Source organism: Caretta caretta, chromosome 4 (assembly GCF_965140235.1).
Source record: "Caretta caretta isolate rCarCar2 chromosome 4, rCarCar1.hap1, whole genome shotgun sequence".
NCBI lineage: Eukaryota > Metazoa > Chordata > Testudines > Cheloniidae > Caretta > Caretta caretta.
In genome coordinates this window covers 38,223,446-38,238,541 of record NC_134209.1, presented here as the reverse complement: position 1 = coordinate 38,238,541, position 15,096 = coordinate 38,223,446, and the positions used below count along the sequence as shown (strand labels likewise).

At 40.4% G+C, this 15,096-nt stretch overlaps 1 protein-coding gene across 6 annotated transcripts in view; it reads left to right on the top strand.

The window, feature by feature from the left end:
- The window catches only part of EMCN (endomucin), an 84,412-nt gene that overhangs the window by 52,136 nt on the left and 17,180 nt on the right, over positions 1-15,096 (top strand). For all 6 annotated transcript variants that reach the window (XR_007356315.2, XR_007356314.2, XR_012668052.1 and 3 more), the window contains 4 exons: positions 2,861-2,914; positions 4,797-4,892; positions 6,721-6,745; positions 7,615-7,676. Coding sequence is in view for 3 of the 6 variants with exons in the window: in XM_048847493.2 (XP_048703450.1) it covers positions 2,861-2,914; positions 4,797-4,892; positions 6,721-6,745; positions 7,615-7,676 (237 nt within the window). In the remaining 3 variants the exon portion in view is untranslated. The remainder of the gene's footprint in view (positions 1-2,860; positions 2,915-4,796; positions 4,893-6,720; positions 6,746-7,614; positions 7,677-15,096) is intronic.

Sequence of the window (15,096 nt, the reverse complement as noted above, 5' to 3'; positions counted from 1 at the left end):
ACGGTTTTCTGTGCCAGTCCCTCAGCTGGTATTGTCCTTTTGAACGCTCTTTGGAGTTATCAGAGAGCAGGCTCTTCGGTACTGTGTTCTTTTGTCTCTTCCAGTTCTTTCTAGCACTTCCCCTCCTGCAACCAGGAGGACTAACCCTCTCCCCATACTCCAAGACTTGCATAGATCATTTTCTATGTGTTTAAACGTCTTCCAAATTCACATTCAGGATGGGGAGTACAGGTGGGTGGGCCTGGTGTGGGGGAGAATTTCAACTAATGAAACTGATAATTGAGCACAAGTTTGTATTCCTTGACCCATTTTATCCTCTTAATAGAGATTCCTTTTAACTGTTGCAGTTCTCACTGAGAGTCTCATATATATAAAATGCCATGTGATTTAGTCTACTGGTTCCTGTAAATAGTTTATTCTTCAGTCAGTCACATAAGTGGGTGTTTCTATGCATCATTTAATGAAGTGAGCTAGAAAAAAATACAAGAATGAATTAAAATCCTTAGCTTCTCACCTGAGAACACACATGCCGGGTTCTGGGGACCACGTTTACTGTGACAAGCCTTTCTGTTTAATTAGTTTCTGTTTCAGGATTTAAACAGTATCCACGATCAGTTGAATTTGTGCTTTCTGTTTGCTTGCCTAATTCTTGCTATAGCAAGTACAGGTAATGTAATGAATGTTTTGATAATATTCCTCTGAGAAATCTGAAGAGACAGCACTGAATTATGAAAGTTATTAGAATTATCTCAGGCTCTTTATGATGGCTTATTAATTCCATTCTTGCATTTTCACTTCCCAGCAGACAGACACCCTGGGAGAGGTAACTTGTACTTTGCAGAGATAAGGGCCTTAGACAATGATTGTCTATATTATATTATAGCACTTAAAGGTGCCAACCAAGATGAGGGCCCCATTGTGCTAGGCACTGTACCAATACATAGTAAGCAATAATCCCTGCCACAAAGATCTTAAAATCCTAGACAAGACAGAAATAGGATGGGAATGGAAACAGAGAGAGGAAGTGACTTTCCCAAGGTCACACAACCAGTCAGTACCAGAGCTGGGAATAGAATCCAAATATCATAACTCCCAGTCTAGTTGCTGCCAACCAGACATGTAGCATGTTAAACATTCTCATGAATATCTGTTGTTTCTAGTTATCTGGAAAATGCAACAAACCTGTAGAGAAGCAATCCTGCCCCTTCAGCTGTAGGCAAGCTACTATTTTATAATTGAGCAGATCAGTATGTTCTGAACACAGGGTTATGGGCAACCTAAAAAGAATAGATTAAAAACTGAAGCTTCCCTCAGGACTGGCTTTGAGTTTGAAATTAGTACAGCAGGGGACAGCCCATGCTCTAAGGTTTAGCTGGGTCTGACACTCAGTTTGTTACTACAATTCTATGCTATCCCTACATATTTACAGTACCAATATAAGAAAATGATAGTCTAGAGTTTAAGGCACTGGACTGGGCCTCAGGCCCTTTGAGTTAAGTTTCTGGCTCTGCCACAGATTTCCTCTGACCCTTGGGAAAGTGACTTAATCTCTATGAGTGCCTCAATTTCCATCTGTAAAATGGGGCTTTCCTTTTTCTCACTCTATTTAGATTATAAGCACTTTGGGATAAGGACTATCTATTACTCTGTGTGTGTGTGTCTGTGTCTGCATGTGCAGTATAATGGGACTCCATCTTGAATGGGGCCTCGAGGGGCTACCATAACATAACTAAAAAAGTAATAACTATACTATGTGCTGTACATAACACTACTATATACTCTGTCTGTGGCACATAATAGGCTAGTCTCCTGTGGGCTGTGTACTTTGGTCTACCTTTGGTTGTTGGGTTTAGTGTGAGGGAGGTGTTGGTGGCCTGTGATATACAGGAGGTCAGGTGAGTCGATCTATTGGTCCTTTCTGGCCTTCAGCTCTATGACTCTACGTGCTATTAGTTCTATTGAATCCACCTTTCTCTTTTTTTACTCCATTGTAGGAGAGCTATTTCTTATAGTGTATCTGTATGTAAATCCTATGTAAATACTATGCTTTACCACTGTTTTATTATTGTTAGGCACCTAACGCTTTGTTTACACAGGCCATTTGCCTAGGTTGTATGCTCAGTTGCAGTAATTGCACATGCAGTTCTAGGTGCACAATACCACGTCTTGTGTGACTCAGAACTCCTTTTTTTTTTTAAATGTTGTCATGTGTGCAGTGAAATGTAAGCATGGAAGCACAGCAGTTTGCTTTTTCTTTCAAATTCTTTCAAATTCAATGATTTTGTTTTTCTTTAATCTTTCTGCAGTGAGGTAATAAACTACTTGGGTAATTGATACCTGACTCAGATTCAGATTAGTGCCCAAAGGTAGAAAACAGTGGTTAGAACACAGATCCTGGAAAATCCCAAGAGAACTCCTCGTGCTGATTAAACTAACCAACCATTTCTGTCTATAAACACAGCAGAGAGAGCATTCATCTCCCACTAAAACACTTGACTCTCAAGAAAGTGGTTAAAGTTCAGAAGTTTCAGCCTGTCAGTGGTGGTGTTGGTTTCTGCCTGTGGATTCTTTTAGTCAGACTTACAGTGCATGTCCCTGATTCCTGATGAGTCTTTTCTCCTAGCCCACAGCAAATTCCCCTCAGCTAGACTCCTTCCCATTGCAGAGCCCAGGTTACCAAAGCAATTTCTCAGCCCAAATGATACCTTCTCTGTTCTTTAGAACACACATGTCAGTAGGGAGGAAGGGAAGGAGCCATGCTCCTATTCCAGGATGAGTTGCATAAAATTAAATAGGGGGGGTGCTATCACAAAACAAGGTTTGAATTAACATGAGAGATAATTACTTTCTTTGTCAATAGGTCAAGGCAAATCTGGTAGCAATGACAAACAAGCGGATACTGACCAATATTCCAGTGAGTACATATGTTTCTTCATTCTCCATCTTTAGAATTTGCTGGTAGAAACTGTTTGATTTTAGGTGAGTGATCAGCAATGAAACTAGCAGCCTTATCTCAGTCCTTCCTGGATCATGGACCCATTACTAAACCAGTTGAACTGTCTCTGTTATAAGGCTTTACTCACAGAGAAGCAGGGCTTACCGAGCACTGAGCTAACACTACTCTCAACTCAGAGCAGTGCAATTTTCCCAGGGACTGAGGGCCATGGGACATGAGTGAAAAACCTCAACTCAGTTGTTCGTACTGAGTGATGACGTGGGGAAATGCATAACTAAATTGTTCACCTTTCACAAACCTTTCATTTAGCACTGAGAGAGCCAGTCAAGGCACAGGGTAAATGTGTGTAGTCCTAGGCTGTATTCTCCAAACTTCTTCAGGCAATTGGTATGAGGGTGCTACTCCCTTTCTTGTATATGATAAAACACATGTACCTCTTGTAGGGAAGTGCTATTGCAGGTCTGGTTTCTAATCTCCTTTCTAATATTTACTCAGCTATATCCAAATTTGGTTTTCTCTAAGATCTAAACTTCGCTCCAGTACAGATATAACTATATTTTAAATCACCTCAAGAAACATTTTGGAAAGGATCAACTCCATCCTTGGTGGAGCCATAAAGATGCTACATCCCCATTTTATCCCCCTACCATAGAGGCCCTTCCAAGTGGCCATCATCTTTTTTTTATCTAGATCAGCTCTTTCTTTGGATCCAAGCAGTATCACTGCTAGTGCTTCGCCTGTCAGAAAGACTGCTACTGAATAATGCAAAGTATCCCCCCACTTCCCCAGAGTCTGAACCTATTGCTTCCTCATCACTGTTAGCCTGGAGAGAGCTGGCGGTGTTCTGGGAACTAAAGCCAGGTTTCCCAGAATCCAGACAATGCCACTGTTTAATCAGTGAGAGAGGTTGCTGTTGAATTGATGCAGGGCTCTATCAGCTTGAGGAGTGCTAGTGTATGTCTGGGAATCTCCCACGTTGCAGGGCAGAGAACCCTCTTTTAGGCCACCAGGCTAGCCTGTTAAACTTGAACCTGAAGGATGGAGCCATGAAAAATTATAAGCAGAGAGAAACTGGGCCTGGCATATACATTTTCCAGAAAGTGTCTCTATTACATAAATCTGTCCTTTTACACATTCTTACTACTTGGCTGGGAAACACCTGTCAGGAAACAACAGATGGTAGGAAATAATAAAAGGAGACAAACTGCCTCCTTTTAAAAAGGGGGCTTTTTTTTTTGGTATCCTGGTCAGAGGTATTGTGCAGAATGTTGCTAGATTGTGTAACTCCTACACGCCTTTCTGTGATTACCATATTGAAAGAGAAATCATCACTTTTGTTACTGAATTTCAAATCTGCCTTGTTTTGCAGTACATGGTTTTTGTTTTTTTTTAATTGTTCCTGGAACATGGGTGCTGAAAATTTACATTGGGCTATTAACTCTCAAGGGGAACATTTTGTACTTTTCTCATGATTAGAGTATTCCCATGTGGGGAGAAATTATAACCCTAATGGTCCAAAGACATGTGCATGCGAATACACTCTGTCTAGTTAGGAGTCTGATATTTAAGACACAGACTCCAGAATGATGAGGGATGGTGGAAGAAGCTACTAAATCTTCCTTTGTTGCCTCAAGTCCTGGTTTTCAAAAAGGCTGCAAGCCTGACACCTAGTGAATGCATGAGGAGTAACCAATGTAACAAGATTCAAGAGAAATCAATAGCTTCAGCTGTACTGATGGAGGAGAGGCTAAGAGAAGAGATTAATTTGTTTGATATTTATATGTTTAAAGTTACGCAAGTGGAATGTGGTTGGTAAAATAATTTTCTCCACTTTTTGCAGGTATTATTTTGCCAGTTGTGATTGCCTTGATCGTAATAACCCTTTCTGTATTCATTCTGGTGGCTTTGTACAGAATGTGCCAGAGGACAGCCCCAGGTATTTGTTCAACATTTTTCTGCAGCCAGGAAGTCTTCGATATATTATTAAAGGAACACTGCAAATGTTTGTATTAAAATCTGACCTATCATACAAATGTTGTATTCAGATAGATAACTGTGCTGATTTTAAAATATTTAGTCAAAAAAGGAATGAACACTTCTTTATTAAGATCACCATGGGGTATATGTAGAGGAGGAAACAACACCTGTTGTAGAACACACAAATCCAATATGTTTAATGCTACCTCTTCTTTAGCAGTTACCTAACAAACAGCTGGGCTGACACTGTCAATGAGTATAGTTTGCAGAGAAAAATTGCTTGGAAAAGCAAGGGGCAAAATAAGTTGCATCTGTTGTTAAAATCAGCTGTGTTCATTTTAGCTCTGTTGAAAACACAAGGGGAAAAATCAATTTTTCCTTGTTTTGGAGAGACCCCATGTTTATATTTTTCCTTGTCCACATAAAATCCAAGGGAAAACAGTATTTTCATCAATAAAGCAGTGATTTGGACAGAGCAGTTTGCCACCGTTTCCAATATTGCCCATAACATATTGAGGCTGACGGGGAAATAACGTTACTACATTAATTTTGCCAAATATATTGAACTTAGTGGGCTAGAGGCAAATGCAGTGCGGTACTAAGTAGGAGACACAAATGTGAATCCATAATGTGGTCTCTCTGCTTTCAAGCTGACAAGAGCTGGGAGCTCTGTGCAGGGATTTAGCTGTGAAATTCCTGGGGGCTGGAAATGTGAAGTCATAACAAGGCCTTGAAGCTACAGGCCAAGGTAAATAGCATGTTGTAATACATTTTGCAAATGACAATGCAACCGCAAAAACAGAGAAGGGAAATGATTCCTTGCCTGGAAAATTATTGAATCTTCATTGCCAAGGAGTGAAGATTTTAGGTGGAGAGAATTTCTCTGGCTTTCCCCCTGCAAATAAACTCAATCAAAGCAAATTTATTTTAAAATTGTAATGAATATTTGTGGATATCTTTTGAAATATTTGCCTAGCTCTAGCTCACTACCTAAACATCCACACTCTTACAACCGGTGCTGTAGAAATATATCTAATCTAATCCCCCACCCACAGGACAAGAATAAAGAATGTGGAATACACAGCATGCATAATACATTATTTGGGTGTGTCCACTTCTTGTCGAGAAGGCCAGAGACTGTAACATGGGAACTTTGGAGTGCTTACAGATATGTAAAGGAAGGGAAAACTTTTTTATCTCAAATCACACCATGATGATACTGTCATCACATTGTACTCTGATTTTCTTTATTGATGCAATGCCATGAAATTAGGATCAATGTAAAAACACTGATGCATGAGAAGCCCCAAACAAAAAATTCAGGCCTCCAACTGTCCTTGGTGTGTGGGATCAGTGGGAGTTCCAAACATGGCATGGCTGCAAAATTAAGCTTGCAAGATCTGGAACAAACCCATGAAAATTGGGATTATTCCATGATGGGCAGTGACTTTAACTTGGACAATCTATATAGGAAAAACCATACAGCAGTTCCTTTTAGCTTCATGGTCTTGGAGCAAGGACTTGTTGTGTGACCTCTTGTGAGTCATTTAATTCTTGTTCCTGAGTTTTGGTAAAAATGATAATTATACTTATCCACCTTTATAAATCATGTTGACCCTGCATGATAAGTGCAAGTTATCATTCCTGTTTGTTTATTGTTTTATTAATATTTGCTGCAGAGCTACAAAATCTCAAAATAGGTTTATGCTAGTCATGGCTGTGTTTGAGCCTGTTATTTAGCCCACATCTAGGCAATCAGAATAACATAAATTTGTTTCCTCTTCCAGAGAGACAAGAGAATGGAACTGAACAGTAAGTTAAACTATGCCCCTGCATTCCTTTAAGCCTAGTCGTGTGGCTCTTATGAAAGCAGCAATTTCTGCATGTTCTTAATTTTCTCCATTGAAATATAATAAACGGTTAACACCCATAAAAATAGCAAAAAGAGGGAAACACCATTTGAGAGTACATATTTCAGGGCACAGTTGAGCCTCTTTGCTTTTTTCTGTCCATTTCCTCTTTGTTTCCTTTTCTTTCCCATCTCCCTTCTTTTTTCTTCTTTCTCTTTTATTGGTTTTTATTTTATTTTTTTGCTCTCCTCCCCATTCGCTAACTCACTAATTCACTTCAATTCAATTAGACTGCATTGGTACAATGAGCTGTACATGTGTTGTCACAGAGTAAAATTGAGACAGATCCATCAGGCTATATGCTTCTCGGGATGGCTGGAGGGTCCGTTGCTGACTCAGTGGGGCTCAGACATGTATTCATGAAGCTGAATTGTGTTTTGAGTGAAGAAACACAAAGCTTTGGCTGGCGAGCTGCTTCTTGAACCTATAGCTCTGTATGTCGGAGCTGCTTCTGTGGCCAGGTGTATTAGAGACATTGCAGGAGCAGAAAAGGAAGCTTCCCATCTTTCATCCCACAGCAGCTTCTCCCATTAGCCCTCTCCTCTACACACCCACTTTGAGAAATGTTGGTTTAGGCCCTACAATCAGAGTGATGCAAGAAGACCTTTGTACCCATGCAAAGCCCTACTGAAATCAGTGGGGATTCCCAACATGACAGATTCCACCAGGATGGATCCTGTTACAGGATCATACCCTTAGTACTTTCTGCACTGACAAATATGCAGAAGTCTGATGCTAACTGTCTGTTTAAATGTCTCCCAACTAAAACAGAGCCCCAACAGATAAAGAGGGTGTCAAACTTCTTTCTGTAAAGACAACTTCTCCTGAGACTGGTAAGTGGATGCTTTTCTTTGACCGTAGAGGCTGGGGAGAAGAAGAGTTTGGATGTCGATTGATTTTTACACTGCCCCTGCACCCCAAAAAATCACAAAATGATTCCTTAGTAGCAGCCAAATAGTGACTTGAAGTAAATGCAGACTCTGTCTTTAATGAAAGTTGGGGGAAAATTACTCTTGTCTGAGGAGATTAAAGCTATGTTTATGGCCCAAACCTAGAAACAATCATAATGACAATTAGTATTATGAATTTGCTCCATGCTAGGAGCAAGTTCAGTATTCCCCTGGAATAGCCATTTCCTGTGAGCAGAATTCCGACTGACCCAATAGTGTGGACAGAAGGTATTTTCACGCTGTCAGGATGCCACATATGGAATAAGGACCCAAAATGCAAGTATTCAAGGACAACGGTTGCAGAGCAGCTGCCCCACTCAATAAACAGTGGTCTGCAATATTTGCAGCCTAAGCAATGCAGCATTGAGAAGCTGACTTCACTGATTCTTGTTGTCCCAGCTGAGAGAAATGCCAAATGGATGTAAAAGATCTGATCTAAAGCTCGTTGAAGTCAGTGGGAGTCTCTTCAATAGGCTTTGGATCAGACCTAAACATTATAGTGAAAATAAGTGTTTTTTTCAAAATTTGTTCAAATTTAATTTATGAAACATGATTTTTAAAGTTTTTGCTGTCCCTTTAAACACCAGTCATTAACAAGAGCCCAAATCAAGGAAACGTAGTAAGTCTGGATAATTGATTCTTGTGACTTCACAAGAACACTTTTCTTTTATTTATTTATTTATTTATTTATTTATTTATGTGGGACACTTGCATTCTTACGTAGAACAGGGTGAACTATTAACATATTTGACAAATAATCCCCTTTTTCTGTTGGCAAATTATCTGTGAACAGACTTTAATTATTTACAAATTTGTTCATTATTCACAACTCTTCAGCAAATGGTTGCTTGAAAACTACTTGCTAATGGACTTCTAGTATTTGCTGTTTATAATCTACTGTTCAAGTTATGTACGGTCAGCTGTTTCTACTCTGTGTATAACTCCCATCCCCACAAAGACCTTGGCTTTTAAGATGACCCAGGAAACGTTTCTAGGAGTGTAATCATGTGTGACCCATTATGCAGATATTTTTGTGAACAAAACTTGGCTGATTATTAGTATTTGCAGAAAGCAAATAAAGGGAGTTGCAAATACTGTCTCCAAAATTCCTGCTTTTGGTTTGAATTAATGTTTGCAATTACTTTTTGCAGTATGCGCCCAGCTCTGCTTCTATCACTCAACAGTCTCTTTTGTTACAACATACTGCCCTCATTACAGATTTACATTACAAATTACTCTCTTGTGTGCTAACTTGATGTTGTTTATTGTAAATTATTTACATCATAAAATCTGGAGGAAACAGAGGATATATATAATGTTTGTGAAAGGAATTAAACCTTCCTCATTTTAAGCATAATAAAATAATGTCCCTACAGGACTGAAGGTGGAACTAGGAGCTGCAAGAAAAAGCTGTGAAATGTAGAAGGACTGAGATAGTGATGTTTAGATCAAGACTCAGACCGTGCTAATCTGAATCCCAGTTACTGCACCAAAAAAGCAAAACCTCTCATGAGAACAACTGTCCTCACAGGATTTCAGATTTCACTCCCTCCCCATCCCAATACAGGACCCTTCCTGACCTACATAGGCCCTTCCCCACCGCAGCTCTAGGCACCCGCCATCAGAAATCTGCAGGGAAAGAGTTCCTCAAGTCTCCACCCTTCTTCTTCCTCTTCCAGGAGTCTTTAATGGGTCCTGGCTGACTGCTTCCCCCCAGTGGCAGTTTCAAGGGGCTGCTACATAGCTGCTGTGCCCTCCCCTCAAAATCCTATGTGATCTTCTGGGGCCTGGTAGCGGATCCGAACCACCTCTTACATATGGCAGCAAGGAGTGGCATGGTCTGCGGTCTACTGGCTGCACTGCAAATCCCGCCACTCCCGTTGGCCTGCCTTGGAAGCTGTTGCAGTCAAAGAGATCAGGCTCCAAATGCTTTGTCTGGCTGGAGCCGTACCCATTTATCCTAGGTAGGATGCAGAGCCACGCTCCTTCACTCTCTAACTGACCCTGGCCTGCTGTTGCAAGACAAATGGAATCCAGGTCTTAGAAAACACGAAATTGAATTCCAGGGTTTGCTTGGGGTTTTTAAAATGTATTGTTTGGAAACTGAGATCATAGGTGTATTTTAAGGGGGGTTGGAGGGGTGTGTGTGTTTGTAAAATTGCAGTATTTCTTTAAAAAGCTGCATAAAGCTTCTGGTAGGTACTAGATTTCTTGGACACCTACAGGACCTGTTGCTTCCCTCTCACCAATTTTAACACTGGAGTAACTCCGTTGATTTCAGTGGGTTACTCCTGTTTTGAATCAGTGTCAATGAGAAGAGAATCAGGTGCCCTGTGTTTTACAAGATGGGGCCTGAGGTCTTTTTAATCAGCTTCTAGATCACAGGTTGGCTATCTGAACACCTTCTGTGGAGAGAATGCTTAATATTCTCTTACTGAGGTATGCTGTACGTTTGCTATATTTGGAAGATATGAGTCGTAACCACTTAGGGAACATGAATTTTCCCCCTGGTTAATGCTATTCTTATTTAATACACCTAACTCTTTTGCTGATGAAATTCTACATTTTAATAAATGTCGAAATTAAACACATATCCACAGGTATAAAGGCCATTTTTCTTCCAAGTTTCCTAAAATGATTAAATTAATTTTTTTAAATCCGAAAAAGGACCCATTCATATTACAAACCTTATGAAAATACTTCTTACTCACACAAGTCCTAGTCACCTCAAGGTATCTATTCATGTAAGTAAGATTTACTCACTTGAATATAGGTTGCAGATTTGGGCCCAAAGACAGTCATTTCATAATAGCACAAATACACAGAAACGTATGGCGTGTCAGACTAATTTAGGGAGTATACTAAAAAACAATTACATTGTGAAAAAGTTATTCTGGAGCAATGTAAATTGTCACAGTGCACCTGTATCCCCCCTCCGTGATCCAGCAGTGGCACCCACGGTTATGCTCCCAGCTCCTCAGCCATCAACTCTCTTGAGAAGAGACCCACATCTTTCTCCCTGGTGATGAAGTGTTTTACCAGGCTGCCTAAATGGCCTGCGTCTGCATTTTGCTTTCTCCTCATAGGCTATAAACAGTGTAATTGTCCACAGTTATAGGTTACCACATAGTTCTTTTTAAGCATGTAAATTCATGTGAGAGCATCACAGAGAAAACCCATTAAAACCCAATAAAAGAACGTACACACATGCTAATAGGTTTACCAGAGATCACCCCTCAGCTCCAACAATGGCTCAGGCAAGTGATCCATCTTTTGAAATCCACCAAGGGGTTTTCCTGTGGTTAAAAGTTCATAACAGCTGCTGGCTCAAAACAATCACCTCCATGAATCTGAGAGTCACCCCTTTGTATAGCTTAGGCCTTTGATCTTTAGATACTAGGAACAGGTAATCAGCAGACAAAGGTGCCCTCCTCAGGGTGTAGTTTCCAAAGGCTGAGTTTTTGCATAATAGCGCACACCACCCTCTAGAGATTTCCTGGGAAACGCACTTAACTTTGTCCCAAAATTCATTCTTGTCTGGCACATTGTTTTAAATAGTCCTTTGAAGCTCATAATCCTTCCCAGTGTTTACATTGGCCACATCTCCCCCCAGAGGAATTACATACAAACCCACAATAGCACATCAACTTTGCATTTATAATACAATGGACTCCAAAACTATTTAAGCTTAATTTAATAAGATCTCCCAAAGATATTGCAGGAAATTGCCATATCTGTCATATAAACTTCTATATGCATTCCTTTTTTTTAAACTAGATTCAGGAAAAGCAACTCAATTAAAGAGGAAAGCATAGTATAAGCAGCTTCATATTCACAAACAGTGTTGAAAGGACTTCACTTTGGCTGCCATTGACTCTATTACTATTATTATTTATTTATTGTGGTGCATATGTAATCTGCAAAAAGTTGAGAGTCTTAATCCAGGAAAGCAGCTAAGAACGTACATGTGTGAGTAGTTCTATCAAAGTCAATGGAGCTATTCAGTTTGTTAGTTAAACACATGCTTAAATGTTTTCCTGGATCTTAATCAGCTCTCAGTGGTTTTAGATGTGTCTTGCCCTCAAGGTGTATATTCAACCAATGGTAATGCTTCTCTTGTTTCACTGATTGGTTATGTTGTCACCCAATGTTCCATGGAGGTTGAGTGCTTTGGGAAGTTTACATGAATGGCTAATCTTGATCTTGTATTTGAGGTAAGCTTTGTCAATAAGCACAGTTGGTATTTTTGGATTTATCCACACAATTTGGTGATGAGGAAGGAACAATTACTTTTTAGAAAAGCAAATGAAAGTACAAGGAAACATTCTGCCTTGACTTGCAACCCTGGAAACTCACTGTCTTCAATGGAGTTGCATGGGATGTGTGTCAAGGCAGAATTTTGCATCTGGTCTTTGGCAATAGAGACCAAAGGAGACTGGCCTATTTCAGCCGTGCATTTGGATCATACTTTAAAGAAGTAATGAAGAATTTTAGAACATATGGAGGGATATCTACAATAATGCTGAAGAACTGCAGAAAATGTCTTCCAATCACGGAGCTGGCCCAAACACATTTGTTCTGCCAATGGACCTTATGACATTAGGAAAACCACATAAAACTAAGTTTAGTGTTCTCATCATTTTGGAAACAAATAAGAAAAATGTGTGTGCTGAAGGATATATGTCTATAAGGTTTGGATTTCATGTGAGAGTTTAATAATACATTAGAACATCTGATAAGTGAGATAAAGCTTAAGGGCACCCTGTGGTGAAAATTTGACATGGACAAGAACTTTGGATACTGTATATAATTTGGAAAGCCTTACATGGACCATGCAGAGAAATAACTTTGCCACTCCAGACTGGCTATGTGGCATGCCAAGGGCTCTGCTTGCTAGTAACAAGAAGTCATCACATACTGTAGCGTGCATCAGAACAATCAGCCAGGAAAATGGGTGAATATATGAGCTTACATTGGGTTTTCCTGTTCTAGGACTGAGCATCCACCATGGAGTTGCATATATGACATTTCAGCTTTAGGCATGTATATCTCCGGAGAATGCGTAATAATGCAGAATTTTCTATGACAAGTGAGAGACAAGTACAATCATCATCCAGATATAGTTGTCTAACATCTTAAAAATCCCAATATGACAACCTACCTACCTCCTTTTGTAGTGGGAGCTGGGTTCTCATGTACTTCATTGTAGACCGTGTATGTATTAACCTCCATAAAAGGCAACTGAAAGAAGTGGATCACAGATCAGTAAAAAGCCCTGAGGCATAGTATTTGGAGTGAGGATGTCCCATAAATATGAACTGCACATGGTAGAACTGTACTGGTTACATAGATAATGGATCATAAATCATCACTTTGGAACCAAGGCTGGAGTAGCTGCACTAACAGCTCTCTAACTCTAGCAATGGTCTTTGGTTTTATCGCACCAGTAGGATATTTAATATAAAGTCTCCTGAGAATGTGGCAATGTAGAAGTTATTGCAAAGTTGCCTAGAGAAATCCAGACACCTGAATGTAATCTGATATACCCGGTGTCGTTCCTTCCAAAATAATCTGTGCTGCAGAGAGAGAGTACAGGGTAGGCTATATGACAGATAGGATTTTGGTCATGGGGAAGGTAAAGAAAGTAATCAGCCCTGCAATGAATTTGCTGGAAGTAAATAAAAAGTATTCCAGAACTGATTTGGATCAGATATTAGCTTGTCATTTCAGAATGCTGAGTGGCCTGCAGAGTCTAAAGTGGGCCATGGTAATATCTGCATGGGAAATTCCAAACATTTCCATTGTGATAGAAATGGAAATTGTAAGAGTTTTTATTGAACAAAACCAGCAAAAACAAGGCAAATGTATGGGTAGTCGACGTGGTAGTCTGTACGTGGCCCAGACATCTTATACTTGCCCTCCTGTGGTATTTTGGTCACCATTTCTTTTCCCCTCCTTTCCTCTTGCTGTACTTTTTCCCAGAGGATGAACGCAACCAGAAGGAAATGAGGCAGAATGGATGTCTGTGAACAGTGATTTCCCCTCAGCTGGTTCTTATTTCCCCTTCCTGGTAGATGTTTCATGGTTCCTAAGTAGTAACCACGTTGAAGGAAAGAGGCATCTCTCTGTTCAAGGTGCTCACAGATAGCACAATACAACATTTGAACCAGTCACGAACCCAGAACACACAGCCACACCCCCCAGTATTTCCCAGGTCCATTGTATACTTGAGCATCTCCAACCACTGCTTTTGGATATTAATAATACTAATGATCTTAGGTCTTCTAGCATCCAGTGGTTGTAATTTAACCTACCAGGTTTCCATGATATTGCCCACAGGTATGTCCTGTGCACAGTCATGTGAGCTACATATTCTGAAGATGTGAGATACCTGACAGAATGGATTTTTATTTTTATTTTGGTACTATGGCCTGTGAATTCTTTGTGCCATTCCCCTGTTTAACATACTGTTCTCCACCATGACCTCTATGATCCATAACATGCAACTTCCCTCTCTATGATAAGGAATACCGCACGTGGTGTCTGACCATTCATTTAATCAGCGAGAGACAGAAAAAAGGAGTCTCACATACTTCACTCAACACTCCAGACATTGGAATATGTGTGCATTGTGGCACTTACGTCTGAATACCTAGCACAGCTCTCCAGAGCAAATGCCTGTGCAACCGTGTTTTGGATCTGTGATATTCCATCTGTAAGCAGAGTCAGGATGAGCTCTACCCTGACATCTGGGGGTGAGTCACGGTGGGTTGTGGAAAAGAACTTCAGATCTCATTTGCATAGGCACACCCACCCTGCCTAGATGGTCACTTTGGCTGCTGTAGGAGCCCTAGTTTCTCTGTTACTGGGGCAGGAATAAACTGTTATTATCCTGATTATGTGAATCAAGGACAGTGGAACTGTACTTGGCCTTTTGTTATGATGGACGGACTCACCATCAACTAAGCAGCACTTGCTAGGCAAGGGTCATGGGTTCCAAAACCCAGTCAATGGAGAGAGGCTGGGGACAGGTATTAATGCTTGGTGGTATGGGCCCCACATGCTAATTGCACTTTCTCCTCTCTCCACTATGGAATATCAGAGATTTTGATTCCATTAGGAGTCTAGTGACAGGCTGCTGAGCTGAATTCACTTTGGGCTAATGGTGCACCAGCACTGAGGCTCCCCTACTACAAGCTGAAATCACAAAAGAGCTAAACTTACTAAGAGCTGAAATCACTGAGTGTTGTGTTAAGTAGTGGGGGAGGCTGGAGATATATTGCAGAGCAGTTTGTGAGACTGC